This window comes from Urocitellus parryii, chromosome 3 (assembly GCF_045843805.1).
Source record: "Urocitellus parryii isolate mUroPar1 chromosome 3, mUroPar1.hap1, whole genome shotgun sequence".
In the NCBI taxonomy this organism is placed as follows: Eukaryota; Metazoa; Chordata; class Mammalia; order Rodentia; family Sciuridae; genus Urocitellus; species Urocitellus parryii.
The window spans coordinates 136,881,414-136,897,037 of NC_135533.1; the positions used below are offsets into that span (position 1 = coordinate 136,881,414).

The 15,624-nt window shown below is 38.0% G+C and overlaps 1 protein-coding gene across 2 annotated transcripts in view; it reads left to right on the forward strand.

Moving 5' to 3' along the window:
- The window catches only part of Atp2a2 (ATPase sarcoplasmic/endoplasmic reticulum Ca2+ transporting 2), a 56,158-nt gene that overhangs the window by 12,721 nt on the left and 27,813 nt on the right, over positions 1-15,624 (forward strand). For both annotated transcript variants that reach the window (XM_026385997.2, XM_026385999.2), the window contains exon 5: positions 171-309. In XM_026385997.2, coding sequence (XP_026241782.1) covers positions 171-309 — 139 coding nt within the window. The remainder of the gene's footprint in view (positions 1-170; positions 310-15,624) is intronic.

Sequence of the window (15,624 nt, forward strand, 5' to 3'; positions counted from 1 at the left end):
CCCTTGTAAAACAATTGGCATCATAAAATATGAATTTTTAATACAAACTTCATTAGTTTATTATTTAATTATTAAGATTTAGATTAAAATTTTAATTCCTGGCCTAGAAATAATACTTGCAGTGGCAGGCAAGTGTTTACTACACTTATCTTTTGTTTTCTTTTATTTAGGAAAGAAATGCTGAGAACGCAATTGAAGCCCTTAAGGAATATGAGCCTGAAATGGGCAAAGTGTATCGACAGGACAGAAAGAGTGTGCAGAGGATTAAAGCTAAAGACATAGTTCCTGGTGATATCGTAGAAATTGCTGGTGAGTCAAGTTTGTCATGTTTTTTTTTTTTTTTTCCCTCTAGGTTGTATATCTGAATTTGGTCTTTTTCTAAAGGCTATTAATTATTCTTGGGGCTAGGGCTATAGCTCATTGGCAAAGTGCTTGCCTAGCATGCGTGAGGTACTGGGTTTGATCTTCAGCACCACATAAAAATTAACAAGTAAAATAAACGCCTTCTGTCCATCTACAACTACAAAGAAATAAAATAAAATAATTGTTTCACGTATCGGGTATCAGTTATATTACATTTTAGTGCCATCAAAACATTCTGTTCTTTTTTCTTTTTTTTTTTTTTTTAGTTTTAGGTGGACACAATATCTTTTTTATTTATTTATTTAATTATTTTTATTTTATTTTATTTTTTTTTTTTAAAGAGAGAGTGAGAGAGGGAGAGAGAGAGAGAGAATTTTTAATATTTATTTTTTAGTTCTCGGCGGACACAACATCTTTGTTGGTATGTGGTGCTGAGGATCGAACCCGGGCCGCACGCATGCCAGGCGAGCGCGCTACCGCTTGAGCCACATCCCCAGCCCCTTAATTATTTTTAATATTTATTTTTTAGTTTTCGGCGTACACAACATCTTTGTTTATATGTGGTGCTGAGGATCGAACCCAGGCCACACGCATGCCAGGCGAGTGCACTACCGCTTGAGCCACATCCCAGCCCCTTTATTTTGTTTTTATGTGGTGTTGAGAATCGAACCCAGTGCCTCATGCATGCTAGGCAAGCGCGCTACCACTTGAGCCACATCACCAGCCCTCCTCCTTTTTCTTTACTGGGGATTAAAACCAGGGACTCTACCACTGGGCTACTCGAGTCCTTTTTTATTATTTTGAAATGGGGTCTTGTTAAATTGCTGACGCTGAACTTGAACTTTTGATCCTCCTGCCCTCAGCTTCCTAAGTCACTGGGATTACAGGCCTGACCCCAGAAACATTCTGTTTTCTATAAGATTATTTCAAAGTGTTTAACTACTTCCTTTCATATTGTTGGTAAGGCTTTTTTTTTTTTTTTTTTTTTTTTTTTTTTTTTTTTTGAGATGGGGTCTTGCTATGTTGCCATGGTTGGTCTCAAAATCCTGGTTTCAAGTGATATCCCCTTCTTCAGCCTCCTGGGTGGTTAGGATTATAGGCATGGCCATCATGCCCAGCAGAAGTGTTTTGTTTTTAAATATGTTTTACTAGTTTAGATACATCCTAGTTGCTAAAGAAGTAACACTTAAATGTTGATTTGACAATTATAGTGAGCAGTTCATTGGGACCTCATGGTTTATTTCTGTTTTTGATTTTTGGCACAAACATTAAGTCATACTTTTTAAACTATCAAATTGAGTTAAAGGCAATGTCATTTACCCTGAAAGCCATGCTCAGAATCACTTTTATATCATTCTGAGCCAGTGGTCTTGACCTGGATTGTAGGGATTCGCTTCAGAGTGTACCACAATGTACTGAATGTCCCACAACCTCAGAGGGGTCTAGTTCTCAATGCTCCAGATCAATACCATTTATTCAAATAGCTCTGAATCACGTTTTCCCTAGAATCAACTCGTTTAGGTTCTTTTGTCTTAACAACATTTTATGTTTGCAATTATGTCAAATTAAAAAGTTTTAAGATGGAGAATTAACACATAGCCTTCCCTTAGGTTCTCCTAAGTTTAATATTCTATTATAGGTGCTTTTTCAGTGTATATGTACATAGGCTTTCTGTTTGAGAATGTATTACAGATCTGATGCCCCTTTACTCCTAACTACTTTAGTGTTTATTTTATAAAAAGTATGTTCCCTTATCAACCTCAATGCAATTATGGAAATTGACACAATACTATTATCTATAGGCCTTATTGAAAATTACTAGTTGTTACTTTCTTAAAAAAATTTTTTTTTCTTTAGTTGTAAATGAACACAATGACTTTAATTATTTTTATGTGGTGCTGAGGATTGAACCCAGTGCCTCACACATGCTAGGTGAGCACTCTTATCACTGAGCCCACAACCCCAGCCCCAGTTGTTACTTTTTTAAAAGAAAAAAAAAAATTGTGAAGTGGGGAATTAATTGGTCAGAATGGTAGCAGGGTTCAATAGCACACACGTATAATCCCAGCTGCTCAAGAGCCTGAGGCAGGAGGATTGCAAATTTGAGGCCAGCCTGGGCAAGTTAACAAGACCCTGTGTCAAAAAATAGAAAGCCCTAGGGATGTAGCTTAGTGATAAAGTGCTAGCCTAATGTTCCTGAGGCCTTGGGTTCAATCTTCAGTACCACTAGGTTGGGGGGGGGGGGAAGCAAGAAAATAGGTCAAAATGAGGAACGTTAGACACAGAGAAGCTATTTTAGTAATCGAGGTAAGAAATAATGAGGGCAAGACATAACTAGGGCAGCAGCCTTAAGAATAATGTAAGATGTTAGGAGTTTATGAATGTGGTTCTTAAACAGGCATGTACATGGGAATCATTTGGGGCTACTCTTTACCAGGTCTCAACCCAAAATATTAATGAAATGTCCCTTTAGTGTGGAATTGTAATCGTGTATTTTGAAAGTGAGCCTCTGATTTAAATGCAAAGGAACAGGTTTGGATCACTAAGTGGATATGGAATCAAAGGTGTTGGTAGGATTTCTAGTTTAGATGATTGGATCAGAGTAACTGAGTGAGACTGACAGGAAAATAATTGTCATTCCATAAACATGGTAGGTTGGGTTGCAGATGGCCTTGCCTACATATGTATATACAGTTGTTTGGCTTCAATTGCCATTTCTCCAGCTTTATCTGGGATACATTCTCAGCCTGTCAAATTGAGAATATTTGTATTGGGTCTCCATTAAGACTATAGTCAGCTTCTTTTCTGCCTTGATGGTTTTGGTTTTTTTTCCTCTGAATCCTGTTTCTTGCTGGGCTTTGCCTTCTTGGTAGGGCATTCTAACCACCTAGTGGACTGAGACAATCTTGGGGTCTTTTGGATTCTTCCCTCTCTTATCATCTTATTTGACACTGAGACCATTGGCTCTACTGACCTCAGAGCACATCCAAGTCCATGAACTGTCTCCTTGGTTATCATACCAGTCTGGTTGTTGTCTCACACTGTAACTATCCTAGGGAGGCTCTGGCTTCCCTTGTTGATTTCTTCCATTCATCTTCCACCCAACAGTCAGTGGTTTCTTAAAGGGTATGTCATCTGTTTATCAACCCTTAGATGGCTTCCCTGTTGGCTTCCCTATTGCTCTTGAAATATAAAATTCTTTCTTTGACTTAATAGAACTTGCATGTCCCTGCTTCTGTGAATTCATCTTATGCAGTTTGTTTATGTTCCAGGCATACAGGCTTTTTCAGTACCACCAGATTTTCCTTACCTTTTTTGGAAAGTTTGATAAATCCTACAGACTTTATTCACTTGACCAATGCATTGATCACATAGTGGAGAAGCTTTGGTTATAACCCTGATCTGACTTTCTGCACACTGTATATTTCCATTTTTTTGTATTATATATATTGCATTTGACAATTTAGGAACGACAGATAATGGTTGATCCATAGTGTGTGATCTGAGATTTCTAGTCTTCTAGAATCTCTTTAATTTATTTAATTCTCCTCTCTCCTGCCCCCAGTAATGGGAATTGAACCTACATCCACTCACTGCTGAGTTACACCTCCAGCCCTCTTTAATTCTTAAGACAGAGTCTTGTTAACTTGCTGAAACTGATCTAGAACTTGTGATCCTCCTGTCTTAGCCTCTAGAGTCACTGGGATTACAGGTGTGCACCACTGCACCAGCCTATTTTATCTGTTTTTAATGGTACAGTTCTGTGCCATTAAGTATGTTCATACTGTCATACCGCTATCACCACCATCCATCTCCATTACTTTTTCATCGTCCCTCAACCTAAAAACCATATATCTATTAAAAACTCATTTCCCATTCTCTTCTCCCTTGGCTCCTGACAATTATTTCCTGTCTTTTAATATTAAAAACAAATTAAACTCAAAAAAACAAGTTGAATATTCAAAAAAGATGAGTTTTAAATTCCTTGTCCTTCATCTCAGGTGAATATAATATCTGCTACAGGCAATACATACATTAAAATTCATTTCCCTTTCACCAGTTTCTGAATCCTTAATGGAAAGTGTCACCTTGACAGTTGACCCCTTCTTGTTGGGTATGTCTTATGTTCTCTAAAATCAGAAGTAGAGGGTAGGTTCAGTTAATGGGAACATGCTTATTTTATTTCGCAGCTTACTGTACAGAATAGATCATTGCCATCTGTGCATGTGGTCAGTAATAGCTGAACTTAAAATGTATGGATACTGTAATAACTTTGCAAATGATTTTTTAACCTTCAATCACTGCAAATAAATAACTATTCACCTTTTGTAGTTGAAAAATTAGTCTTTGTGGCTTATTTCCTCTGCCTTCAACTACTTATTAGATGATATATAGTGTACTTGGTAAATCTATACATAGCATAGGTATCAATCATTTCAGTTATACCCAGGTCACCATTTTTTTAAATGGCTTTACTGAGACAATAGCATGTCATTAGTTTACTCTTAAAGTACACAGTTAATGCCGAGTGCTGTGGCACATGCCTATAATCCCAGCAGCTCAGGATGTTGAGGCAAGAAGATCTCAAGTTCAAAGCCAGCCTCAGCAAGGTACTGAGCGACTCAGTGAGACTGTGTCTCTAAATAAAATACAAAAAAATAAAGCTGGGGATGTGGCTCAGTGACACTGAGTTCCATCCCTGGTACCCACCCCACCCCCTGTCAAAAAAAAAAATATACAGTTAAGTGTGGTCACAGAGTCTGTAATCATCACTGTCTAATTGTGGAACATTTTCATCCTCTGGCTATTATGTATTATTTTTCTTTGTATTTAACCTAATAATTCAGTTCTTGGAAAGTGTAGAAGTGAATTTCATTCGGATTTTTTTTCTTAAAGTTTTATTGTCACCAGGTATGGTGGCACACACCTGTAATTGTAGCTGCTTGGAAGGCTAAGGCATGGTTTAAAATTTGAGGCCAGCATGGACAACTTACCAAGACCCTGTCCCCCAAAAGAGGGAAAAGTCTTACTAAGTCTACCTAAACTGAAAGAATAAATGGCATAAATTGAGCTTTTATAATTTAAAATATATAATAGTTTTATGCTTTTATTTAAACTATAAATTGGGCATGAAAAGGTAATTACATATTGGAACAATGGAAAATATTGTAAAATATTTGGAAATTGAAAATGTACTGACTTGTGTTCCTGATGCTTTCAGACAGGAACAGAGCTTTTTATCATTTAGAATGTTAAGTTTCATCTCCTGTCTCTAACTGATAAAGTTCTTTTTGCCATCTGTTGGAAGATATCTGATAGGATGATTCAGTTGAGTTTTTGGAAGGTTAGGCTGGATTGGTTTTTGGGGGGAGATGTGGAAAGTATTAAGGAAATTAAATTTAGATGTTGCTATTACTAGTTAATAACCTTTCCAAGGAGAAGTTGTCTTAAGTATGAATTACAACTAGGGTTCACATAAGCATTTGTATCTAGAACACAGGATCCAAATATCATTGATTTGGCAAATAAATATTTGAGAATAATGACTCATGTATTCATCTTCTAAAGCCACAGTAGTTTTACATTATCTTAGTGCCAAGAAAATAGTTCTCTAGATGGATGGAAACCAAAAATAGTAAAATTGCGTATGATCTTAAGAAGCGAATGTCAGTATTCTAAAATTTTGTGTTACTTGCTGATATTATAAAAGTGAATCAAGTGAGAGCAAAAAATGTCCCAATTTTAGCATTTGGGGGGTATTTATTGATTTTTTTAAGGGCATTGTTTTCTGGATTGTTAAAACAAAACTTCATGTATCTTGGTAACCTGGGGTTGACAGATAGCACAAGAACATAAATATTCTCAGATGACTTTGGTCCTGTAGTGTACTTTGGACTGACTCCTGTTTTTGATTATGTAAGTGATAGAAATGACACAATCTTAAATAAAATTGTATTTGCTTTAGAGCTGTAAGAAATTTATATTCCCTAAAGTGAAGATGAAATGTTGGGCTGTAGTGCCAACAATTTTAAAATATATTCAAGTATAGAATAATTCTTAAACTTCACTAATACTTAAAGGAAGGTATGTTTCACTTTTAATAGTAAACTTGCAATATTGAAATTTGGTAACCACACATGAAGTGGCTTTTCCAATCAGTTGTCAGTTGTGTAAAAGGCAAAGTTGTGAAATAGGTGACTCAATATGTGTAAGAAAATCTAGATTATCTGAATTCTGCATGACATTGGACAAAGCTGATTGACCTCTTTACAGAATCAGGTAATTACAGTGGACTCTTCAAGAGAGTGTTCTGGCTCTAGAATATATCTGATTCTAATCGTTTGATCATGAGGCTTGGACTGATTTCACTGTTGGGATTGGAGCAGAGTCTGGCTTTGAACTTTCAGCAAATATTTAATCCACATCTGCTGAGCTCCCGGATGCTATAGAACAGAAGGTTGACAAAGATTGTTTTTGGGGCTGGGATTGTGGCTTAGTGGTAGAGTGCTTGCCTAGCATGCATGAGGCACTGGGTTCGATACCCAGCACCACATAAAATAAACAAATAAAATAAAAGTATTGTGGCCATCTACAACTAAAAAATATATTTTTTTTTAAAAAAGATTGTTTTTTAAAAGGACCAGCTAGTAAATATTTGAGGCTTTTTGTCTCACATGTTTCATATCCAGTCTGTTTGGCATTTTTTTTTTTTTAATTTAAACTATCTTTTAAAAATGTAAAATGAGGGCTGTGGTTGTGAGTCAGTGGAAAAGCACTTGCCTAGCATGTGTAAGGCACTAGGTTTGATCCTCAGCACCACATAAAAATAAATAAAATAAATATAATGAAAAATGTAAAAATGAGAACTTAAAAGACATGGTGGGGGGTGCAGGTTTAGTTGCACATGCCTGTAATCCCAGTAACATGGGAGGCTTAAGGCAGGAGGATCATAAGTTTAAGGCCAGCCTTGATGACTTAGTGAGACCCTGTTTCAAAATAAAAAATGTGGAGGCTGGGGATATAACTTAGTTGGAAGAGTGCTTGCCTTGCATGCACAAAGCCCTAGGTTCAATCCCCAGCACCACAAAAAAATACATACAAAAAGTGGTGTGGTTTTCGACATAGCATAGAGTGTAGAATACTTGCCTGGCATGTGTGAGGCACTGGGTTTATAACTAATACTTCAGAGGGGAAAAATGTGCCTTAAGATTTAGCCAGCAGTTTGGCATGTTTAGAGCAACACTTTTCTAACTTCAGATGCAGAGAAATCACCTGATAAGGTATCATCACAATGAACAGTTTTGTTCTTAAATAATAAACAGAATCGGAAGCAAAGAGGTATGAACCAAGTAAGGTTTTGAGCATGTTTATTCTGGTTCGTTTTCTTCCCTCCTTGTGTAGAATTATTTCATGGTGAGAAGGATGAGAGAACAAGGGCTCTTTAGAGATGCAGGTTGAAATATCTGTATCCAGATAAAACAGAAAATAATTATTTTTTGTGAATCCTGGAAGCTACATCTGTTTTTAAAACAGAATAATTCTTTATCTGAAGAACTTGTATAGGGGCTGGAGTTGTAGCTCAGCGGTAGAGTGCTTGCCTAGCACGTGCAAGGCACTAGGTTCGATTCTCAACACCACATAAAAAATAAATAAATAAAATAAAGGTATTGTGTTCAACAACAACTAAAAAAAAAAATTAAAAAAGAACGTGGGGGTGGGGGCTGTAGTAGAGCATTTGCCTAGCATGTGTGAAACACTGGGTTCTATCCTAAGCACCATATAAAAATAAATAAAATAAAGGTCCATCTACAACTAAAAAAAAAAAATTTTTTTTAAAACAGTATTTTTTTTTAAATTTTAATATTTATTTTTTTAGTTCTCGGCGGACACAACATCTTTGTATGTGGTGCTGAGGATCGAACCCAGGCCGCACGCATGCCAGGCAAGCGCGCTACCGCTTGAGCCACATCCCCAGCCCTAAAAAAAAAATTTTAAAAAACTTGTTTAAAGCAGAATAGCAAAATGAAAACAAATCATTGCAGGTATTTAGAAGTAGAGAGTTTTGAGACCCAAGGTCGTCCTTCAGCAGTGTTAGGATATTACAAACTCAGAAATGAGGCACTCTCAGAGGTCTCTCTAGCCATCAGACTGTGATGGACCAGTCGATCTTGAAACCTGACCTGATTTCATGGGGCTGGCATTTCCTGATTTCCTGTAATTACCTCCTCTCCCTTCCCATGACTCAATGGTACATTGTCACAGTACCAGTAAGTGTCAACCTTTCCATTCTTTCCATTGAGATTAGGATTTTGGAAAAGTAGAAGAAAACTACATGGTTTGGGATTCAGTTTTCCTAAGTTTATTAAAGAGGATCACTTTCGAAAACCAAGCAAAGTGCTCAACATTGCCAGAGCTGGGACCATTGCAAGGTTGAGAGTTGTAGGGAAATGGCAGGAATCTGAATTTGGTGGAAACCATAGCCATTCATAGGGAATTCTTCTATGAATTAAAGCGTTTTTCACAAAAGTATTTGTCCTATAGCACTGTAATGGAAGAGTTAGAAACACCAGATGGCCTTGAAAATGGAGACTGATTTGAGCCTGTAGTGTGGTTGTACAATACTGGGACCTTGAAAAGTGCATCACTAATAAAATGAGAAGGAGATAATGGCATGTGTCTTGTGAGCAGTTGAGAGGTTGAAGTAGTGACTTATGCAGCCTTTACAACAAGTACTTGGTATAATAGCAGTGTTCTCCGGCTAGGGTTGTGGCTCAATGGTAGAGCGCCTGCCTTACACATGTGAAGCCCTGGATTTGATCCTTAGCACCACATATAAATAAATAAAGGCATTATGTTAATCTACAAAAAGAATGATCTAGCCAGGTGCTGTGGTACATGCCTGTGATCCCAGCAGCTTGGGAGGCTGAGGCAGGAGGGTCGCAAATTCAAAGCCAGCCTCAGCAACTTAGCCAAGACCCTGTCTCAGAAAAAAGCTGGGGATATGTGGCTCAGTGGGTAAGTACCCCTGGGTTCAATTCCCAACACCAAAAAAGTGATCCAGAAGGTAACTACTGTTAACAGTGATGCATATTTGTTGAATAACCTTTTTAAAGCATGTTTTACTTTTGTAGTTTAAAAAAGAAAAAAATCACATTGGGAGGTATGCCACATGTTGTACCACTCTAACCTTAGGTGGCCCATGGCTGCCTCTACCACATATATTCATGGTTATCATGCTGTTTTTTATTTCTCTAGTATTTAGGAACATGCCTGCATAGAACCAGCCAAGCCAATTTTAAAATCAGTTTTATTTTAAAGTATTCCTTTTGATTTAAAATGTACCCTTCTTAAAAAGTTATTTTTAGTCTCACTGTAGAACTTAACTGTTAAGTATTAGTAAACCTTATTTAACCCAACTAAGTCTCAGATCTCTTTGGGCCCTGATTTTTTATTGTTTGTTGATTTGTGACATAGTTCAACTTGATAGAAGTCTCTTGATGTTTGTATATTAAAGGAAATGTGTGCTGCAAGCATTTTGTTCATTGACAAGTATTTTACTTAGCAATGTACCCAACACACAGTGAGTGGTAGGAATTAGGGAATCATTGGTGGCCCATAGACTCTGCCTTCATGGAGCTTTTGGTCTCTTGATATAGGTACACCAGAACATAGTGTTGAGTATCAGGAAGGGGTGCTCTTTGTGGCCCATCCTAAGGGATAAACAGCCTAATTTGAGAGTTCAGGGAAATCCTTGCTCTGTAGGGGAGAAAAGAGAGGGTGTGTGAGTACCCAGAAAGCACCATGAGGAACTGAATTGTGTTTGAAGTTCAGAGAGGAGAGAGTGGTGAGGGGTAGGCAGCAGTTGGTCATGTTATAATCTGTGGTGGGAGACTAACTTATATCTCAAGTCTTGTAAGAAGAAGCACTTGAAACACAGGAGAGTAGTTTCACATTGGTTTTTTACCTTTGGAACTAGGTATTGAACCCCAGGAGTACTCTACCACCGAGCTACATGCCCAGCCTTTTTTTTATTATTATTATTTATCTTTTTAAAGAGAGAGAGAGAGTTTTTTAATATTTATTTTTTAGTCTTTGGCGGACACAACATCTTTGTTTGTACGTGGTGCTGAGGGTTGAACCCGGGCCGCACGCATGCCAGGCAATCGCGCTATTGCTTGAGCCACATCCCCAGTCCCTATTATTATTTTTAGACAGGTTCTCCTTTAATTGCTTTGGGCCTTGCTAAATTGCTGAGGCTGACCTCAAACTTGTGATCTCCTGTCTCAGCCTTCCCAGGTGCTGAAATTATAGAAGTGTGACACCACACCTGGCCACATTGGCACTTTTAAAAAGAGAATGCTACCCACCAAATGAGATTGGGGCAAATGTAATCTATACTGTGGTGCTCTATAATGTTATTCCTGCTCACCGAAGGCCTGGAAGTAATAAGCAAGTAGTGAAAATGCAAGTCATAGTTAAATGTGTAAGGATAATTTATTTCGTTATGACTTGCTTTTCCTAGAGCCATTTAAACTTAAAAACAATAGTGAAATATTTTTTAAAAAGATAAAGAAAAAAATGGGGCTGGGGTTGTGGCTCAGCGCTAGAGCCCTCGCCTATCACATGCAAGGCACTGGGTTCGATCCTCAGCACCACATAAAAATAAACAGAATAAAGATATTGTGTCCAACTATAACTAAATTAATTTTTTTTAAAATAATAGTGGAAGGAAGGATTGGGGCTCAGTGGTAGAATACTTGTCTAGGATGTGCAAGGCCCTGGGTTCAATCCCCAGCCTCACCCCCCCCCCCCCAAAAAAAAAAAAAAACATTTAGGGAACAATTTCTGATCTTTTTTTTTTTTCTTATAAAAGAGTTGAATAATTCCATTTTCCACTGGAAATTATACATAAATGTTTAATAAAGATTTTTTGAGTGCTTTTTATTTTTATTTTTAGAGAATTTTCTTTTTTAATATTTATTTTTTAGTCTCAGCAGACACAACATCCCTGTTTGTATGTGGTGCTGAGGATCGAACCCGGGCTGCCCGCATGCCAGGCGAGCGTGACACCGCTTGAGCCGCATCCCTAGCCCAGAGTGCTGCTTATTTTAAACATTGGTGTTTATATTTTACATAAGTGATGCAAATAGTGTTTCTCATGGCTTATGAACACCTTTGGTTCAGTTCTAAAATGTGACACAGTAATAATTTCCTTTAAGCAAATTATACTCTTGGTAACCCTAACCTAGAGTATACTCTGAGGATTTTTGTTTAAAGTGGAAACCTTTATTGTGTTGGCAAAGAAAAGAGGTATGAACTGAGGGAGCAAGATAGCTGAGTTTAAAAATTGTTAAAGGAAGGTAGTTTAATAACAGATATTCTTTTATTATACCTCCCTTCATCCAAAGAGACAGAAAAAAAATTTTGGAGGAAAAACTTGCATAGCTTTCTCTTGGCAAGAGGAAGAATTTTCCACTACCGCTTGCTCTGAGGGCATTGACATGCCCCATCAGGGAAATATTACTGGATGTGATCATCAGAACAATCCTCAGGCACAAACCCTCTGTCTATAATTCACAGAACAAAAGGAAATTGTTGTCTTTGAAAAGTATTCCATGGGTCCTTCCTAGATCTTTTAACTCCTTAAGAAAACCTGCTTCCTAATGGTCAGACCATTCTAAATAGACTTACCAACAGAAAGAGTGAAGCAGAGCCCCACAGCACAGTTAACTGAAGTGTTGGATTAGTTGAGCAAGAAGATTGAAAAACCTGTTTAGGGGGTGGCTGGAGTGTGGCTCAGTGGCAGAGCGCTTGCCTAGCATGTGTGAGGCACTGGGTTCAATTCTCAGCGCTGCATAAAATAAATAAATAAAATAAACATATTGTGTTCATCTACAGCTAAAAATATATATATTAAAAAAAAACTATTCAGGTTCATGCTGCTTTGGCACCTTTCTACAAAGAAGTCAGCTTCTAATGGAAATAGCAATCTACAATTTTTTTTTTAATATTTTTATTTATTTATTTATTTTTTAGTTCTCGGCGGACACAACAGCTTTGTTGGTATGTGGTGCTGAGGATCGAACCCGGGCCGCACGCATTCGAGGCGAGCGAGCTACCGCTTGAGCCACATCCCCAGCCCGCAATCTACAATTTTTAAGTAGTAGTTTCCCAAATGCTGAGAAGTCAGATATTCTAAGAGTAGAGCTAATGTCCTAGTACAGTGGAAGCAGCATACAGTAGAGGCTGTTCTAAACAAGCCCTTCACACATCTCTGATCCTATGGTTTTGCGCTTTTCCCTTGTATTAATTTTTCTCATGATTTTTTGGAAAAATTTAAAATGTGTGAAGTCCTAGGTCCTACTCCAAATGCATTGAAAAGGGAGTCCTAGCCAGGTGTGGTGGTGCACACCTGTAATCCCAGCGGTCCAGAGACTGAGGCATGAGGATTGTGAGTTCAAAGCCAGCACTGGCAATTTAGGGAGGCCCTAAGCAACTTAGCTATTTGGCAAAACCCTGCCTCAAAATTTTTTTGCGGGGGTGGGGGTGTGTGAATCATAGGACTGGAGATACTGCAGAACCACAACCCCAGTCCTCCCCCCCTTTAAGAGAATTTTGTTAATTTGACAGGGCTGACCTCCAATTTAAGATAATTCTGCCTGGGAGGGCTGGGGTTGTGGCTCAGTGGTAGAGCGTTTGCCTGGCATGTGTGAGGCAGTTCTCAGCACCACATATGATTAATAAATAAAGGTATTATGTTCATCTACAACTTAAAAAATAAATCTTAATTTTAATTGCCTTTTGTGCATGGGTACTGGGGATTTAGCCCAGGGGCACTTTATCACTGAACCAAACCACATCCCGGTCTTTTTTTTTTTTTTTTTTGGAGTCGGGGTTTTCCTAAATTGCCTAGGCTAGTCTGGAACTTTAACCCTACTTCAGCCTCCTAAATAGCTGGGATTACAGGCCCATGCCATGCCCATCTTAATTGCCATTCTAATTAGAATGGCAGTTGTGAGATGGAAAAAAGGTTGAGAAGAATGAAGGCAATTTTTAAGGGTTTTCCCCATCGTTTGTTCTTTTAACATGTGAGGCATTCATTTCTCAATATTGGGTCAAAGTTAAATGTGTGCAATATAACTTTGTATACAGCAAAGAAAGACACTGTTTATATATTTAACCCAACCTTTAGAGGAAGACTAGATGGTTAATTTATAACATCAATATAAGTATTTTTCATGCAGCAAATGTGGTATTAGTCCCACCCTAATAGATAATATGACTGTATGTATTACCCTGGAAATTTAACTTTGGTATTTATTGCTTCAAAAAAAAATGTTTTGTTTGTCTAAACCTCTGCTCTTAGGGGTAGGGACACAGCTCAGTTGGTAGAGTGCTTGCCTTGCATGCACTAGGCCTTGGGTTCAATCCTTAGCCACACACACACACACACACACAAAAACCAAAAAAAACAAAACCACAACTCTGCTCTTACACTGAAATTCAGCAAAACAAGCCCAGCACTTGTTTTTGCATCCTCTTATAGTTGGCCCCTAATTTGCATACTAGCTTTGCTGGTCTTAAATGTGTCAGGGGCTGGGGTTGAGGCTCAGTGGTAGAGTGCTCGCCTAGCATGCACGAGGTACACTGGGTTCAATCCTCAGCACCACCTAAAAATAAAATAAAGATATTGTATCCACCAAAAAATAATTTTAAAAAAGTACATTAAAAAATGTGTCATGTATATGAGAGCCTGAACTAAGGATTATATGTCAATTTTTTTGGCTTGAGAAGAGCACAGTTTCTCCTGTGTCAATTGCTTTGTTTTGGTGCTGGGCATGGAACCCAGGACCTCATCTGTGCTAGCTATTTCTTTATCCATTAGATGTGTACCCTTCATCATAGCATGCACAGAATTTTAAATTTTCTAAAATGAAAGGTTCTGGTTTATTCATTTGGAATATTGCTCTTTGTTGCATAAGCATTTCCAGCAGGTATTTCACCTCAACGTATGTGTCCCTGCAGTCAAATGCTAGGATGATCTTTGCCTCTTGAGATTATGTATTACTCTTTCTGCGCCATTTTGCGATCACATTGCCTACTGCAAAGTTGTTTCATGCACTAAAGGTAAAAAAGCAAATCATATTCTTAAACTCTGAAGTGTAAATTTGAAACTAAATTGTAGATTTAACAAGTCCGGTGTTTACCTTTTTTCTCTTCAAATTTTATTTCTTAAACAGGACGACTATTTTGTTACTTTACATATAACCAGTGACAATAATAATTCAGTATATAGAATAAGTCTAGAAAAATTACATTTTGACTTTAGAATAAATCATCCTAGAATTACAAATGATTTTAATTTTTAGTTTTTACATTAATACTTATAAAACCACGCCGGTTTCAGAAAGTCATGGAAAGCTGTTTTACGCTTCTGGGATGATGGTACTAGGGGTGGAATCCTAGTACCTAGGGCCTGTGCCACTCTACCACTGAGCTGCACTCCCAGCTCCCTACATTCCACTACCCACCTCCGCCAACATTCTAGGGATGGAACCCAGGCTGCATCCCAGCCCTTATTTTTTATTTTGAGAGAAAATCTTGCCCAGTTGCTGAAGTTGGCCTAGAACTTGAGATGCTCCAGCCTCCAGGGATTAAGATATGGTCCCTTTAAAGAGTTATTAAAGGAATTCTTTAGCCCAGGAAAGAAAGTTCAGTTGACTAAAAGATCTTTTTCAAGTTATGCAAAAGTTTTATTAATTTGTGATAATACACTTTTCAAAAGGTACCAGAGCAAATAAGGTGAGAAAGTCTCCTCCACCCATGCCCCAGTGTTTCCAGTTTGTTAACACCTTCCCAGAGGTATTTTCTTATGCCACTGGCAGCCCCATACACATCACTCACATCTAAGATATACTCAGTGTGCAGTGTGTCTTAGAGGAAGCTTTCACATTATTGTTAGTAGAGTCTATTACCAAAAGACTGTGCTGTGAATTAAACATGTGCTCTGTGAGCAGTGTCAGTAGGGTAAATTCCTGTAGGAGAATTAGGGTAAAAGGGGTATGGTAATGCATGCCTATAATCCCAGCCACTCAGGAGGCTAAAGAGGAGGACTACCCTGTCTCGAAATAGAAAAAAGGACTGGGGATATGGCTCTGGTGGCTTCACCTGGGTTTAATCCCCGGTATGGGAGAGCAATGGAGTTATGGGGTAAAAATGTTGTGCTTTGCAGTTGGGTATGTATTGCCAGTTTGCCTGCCA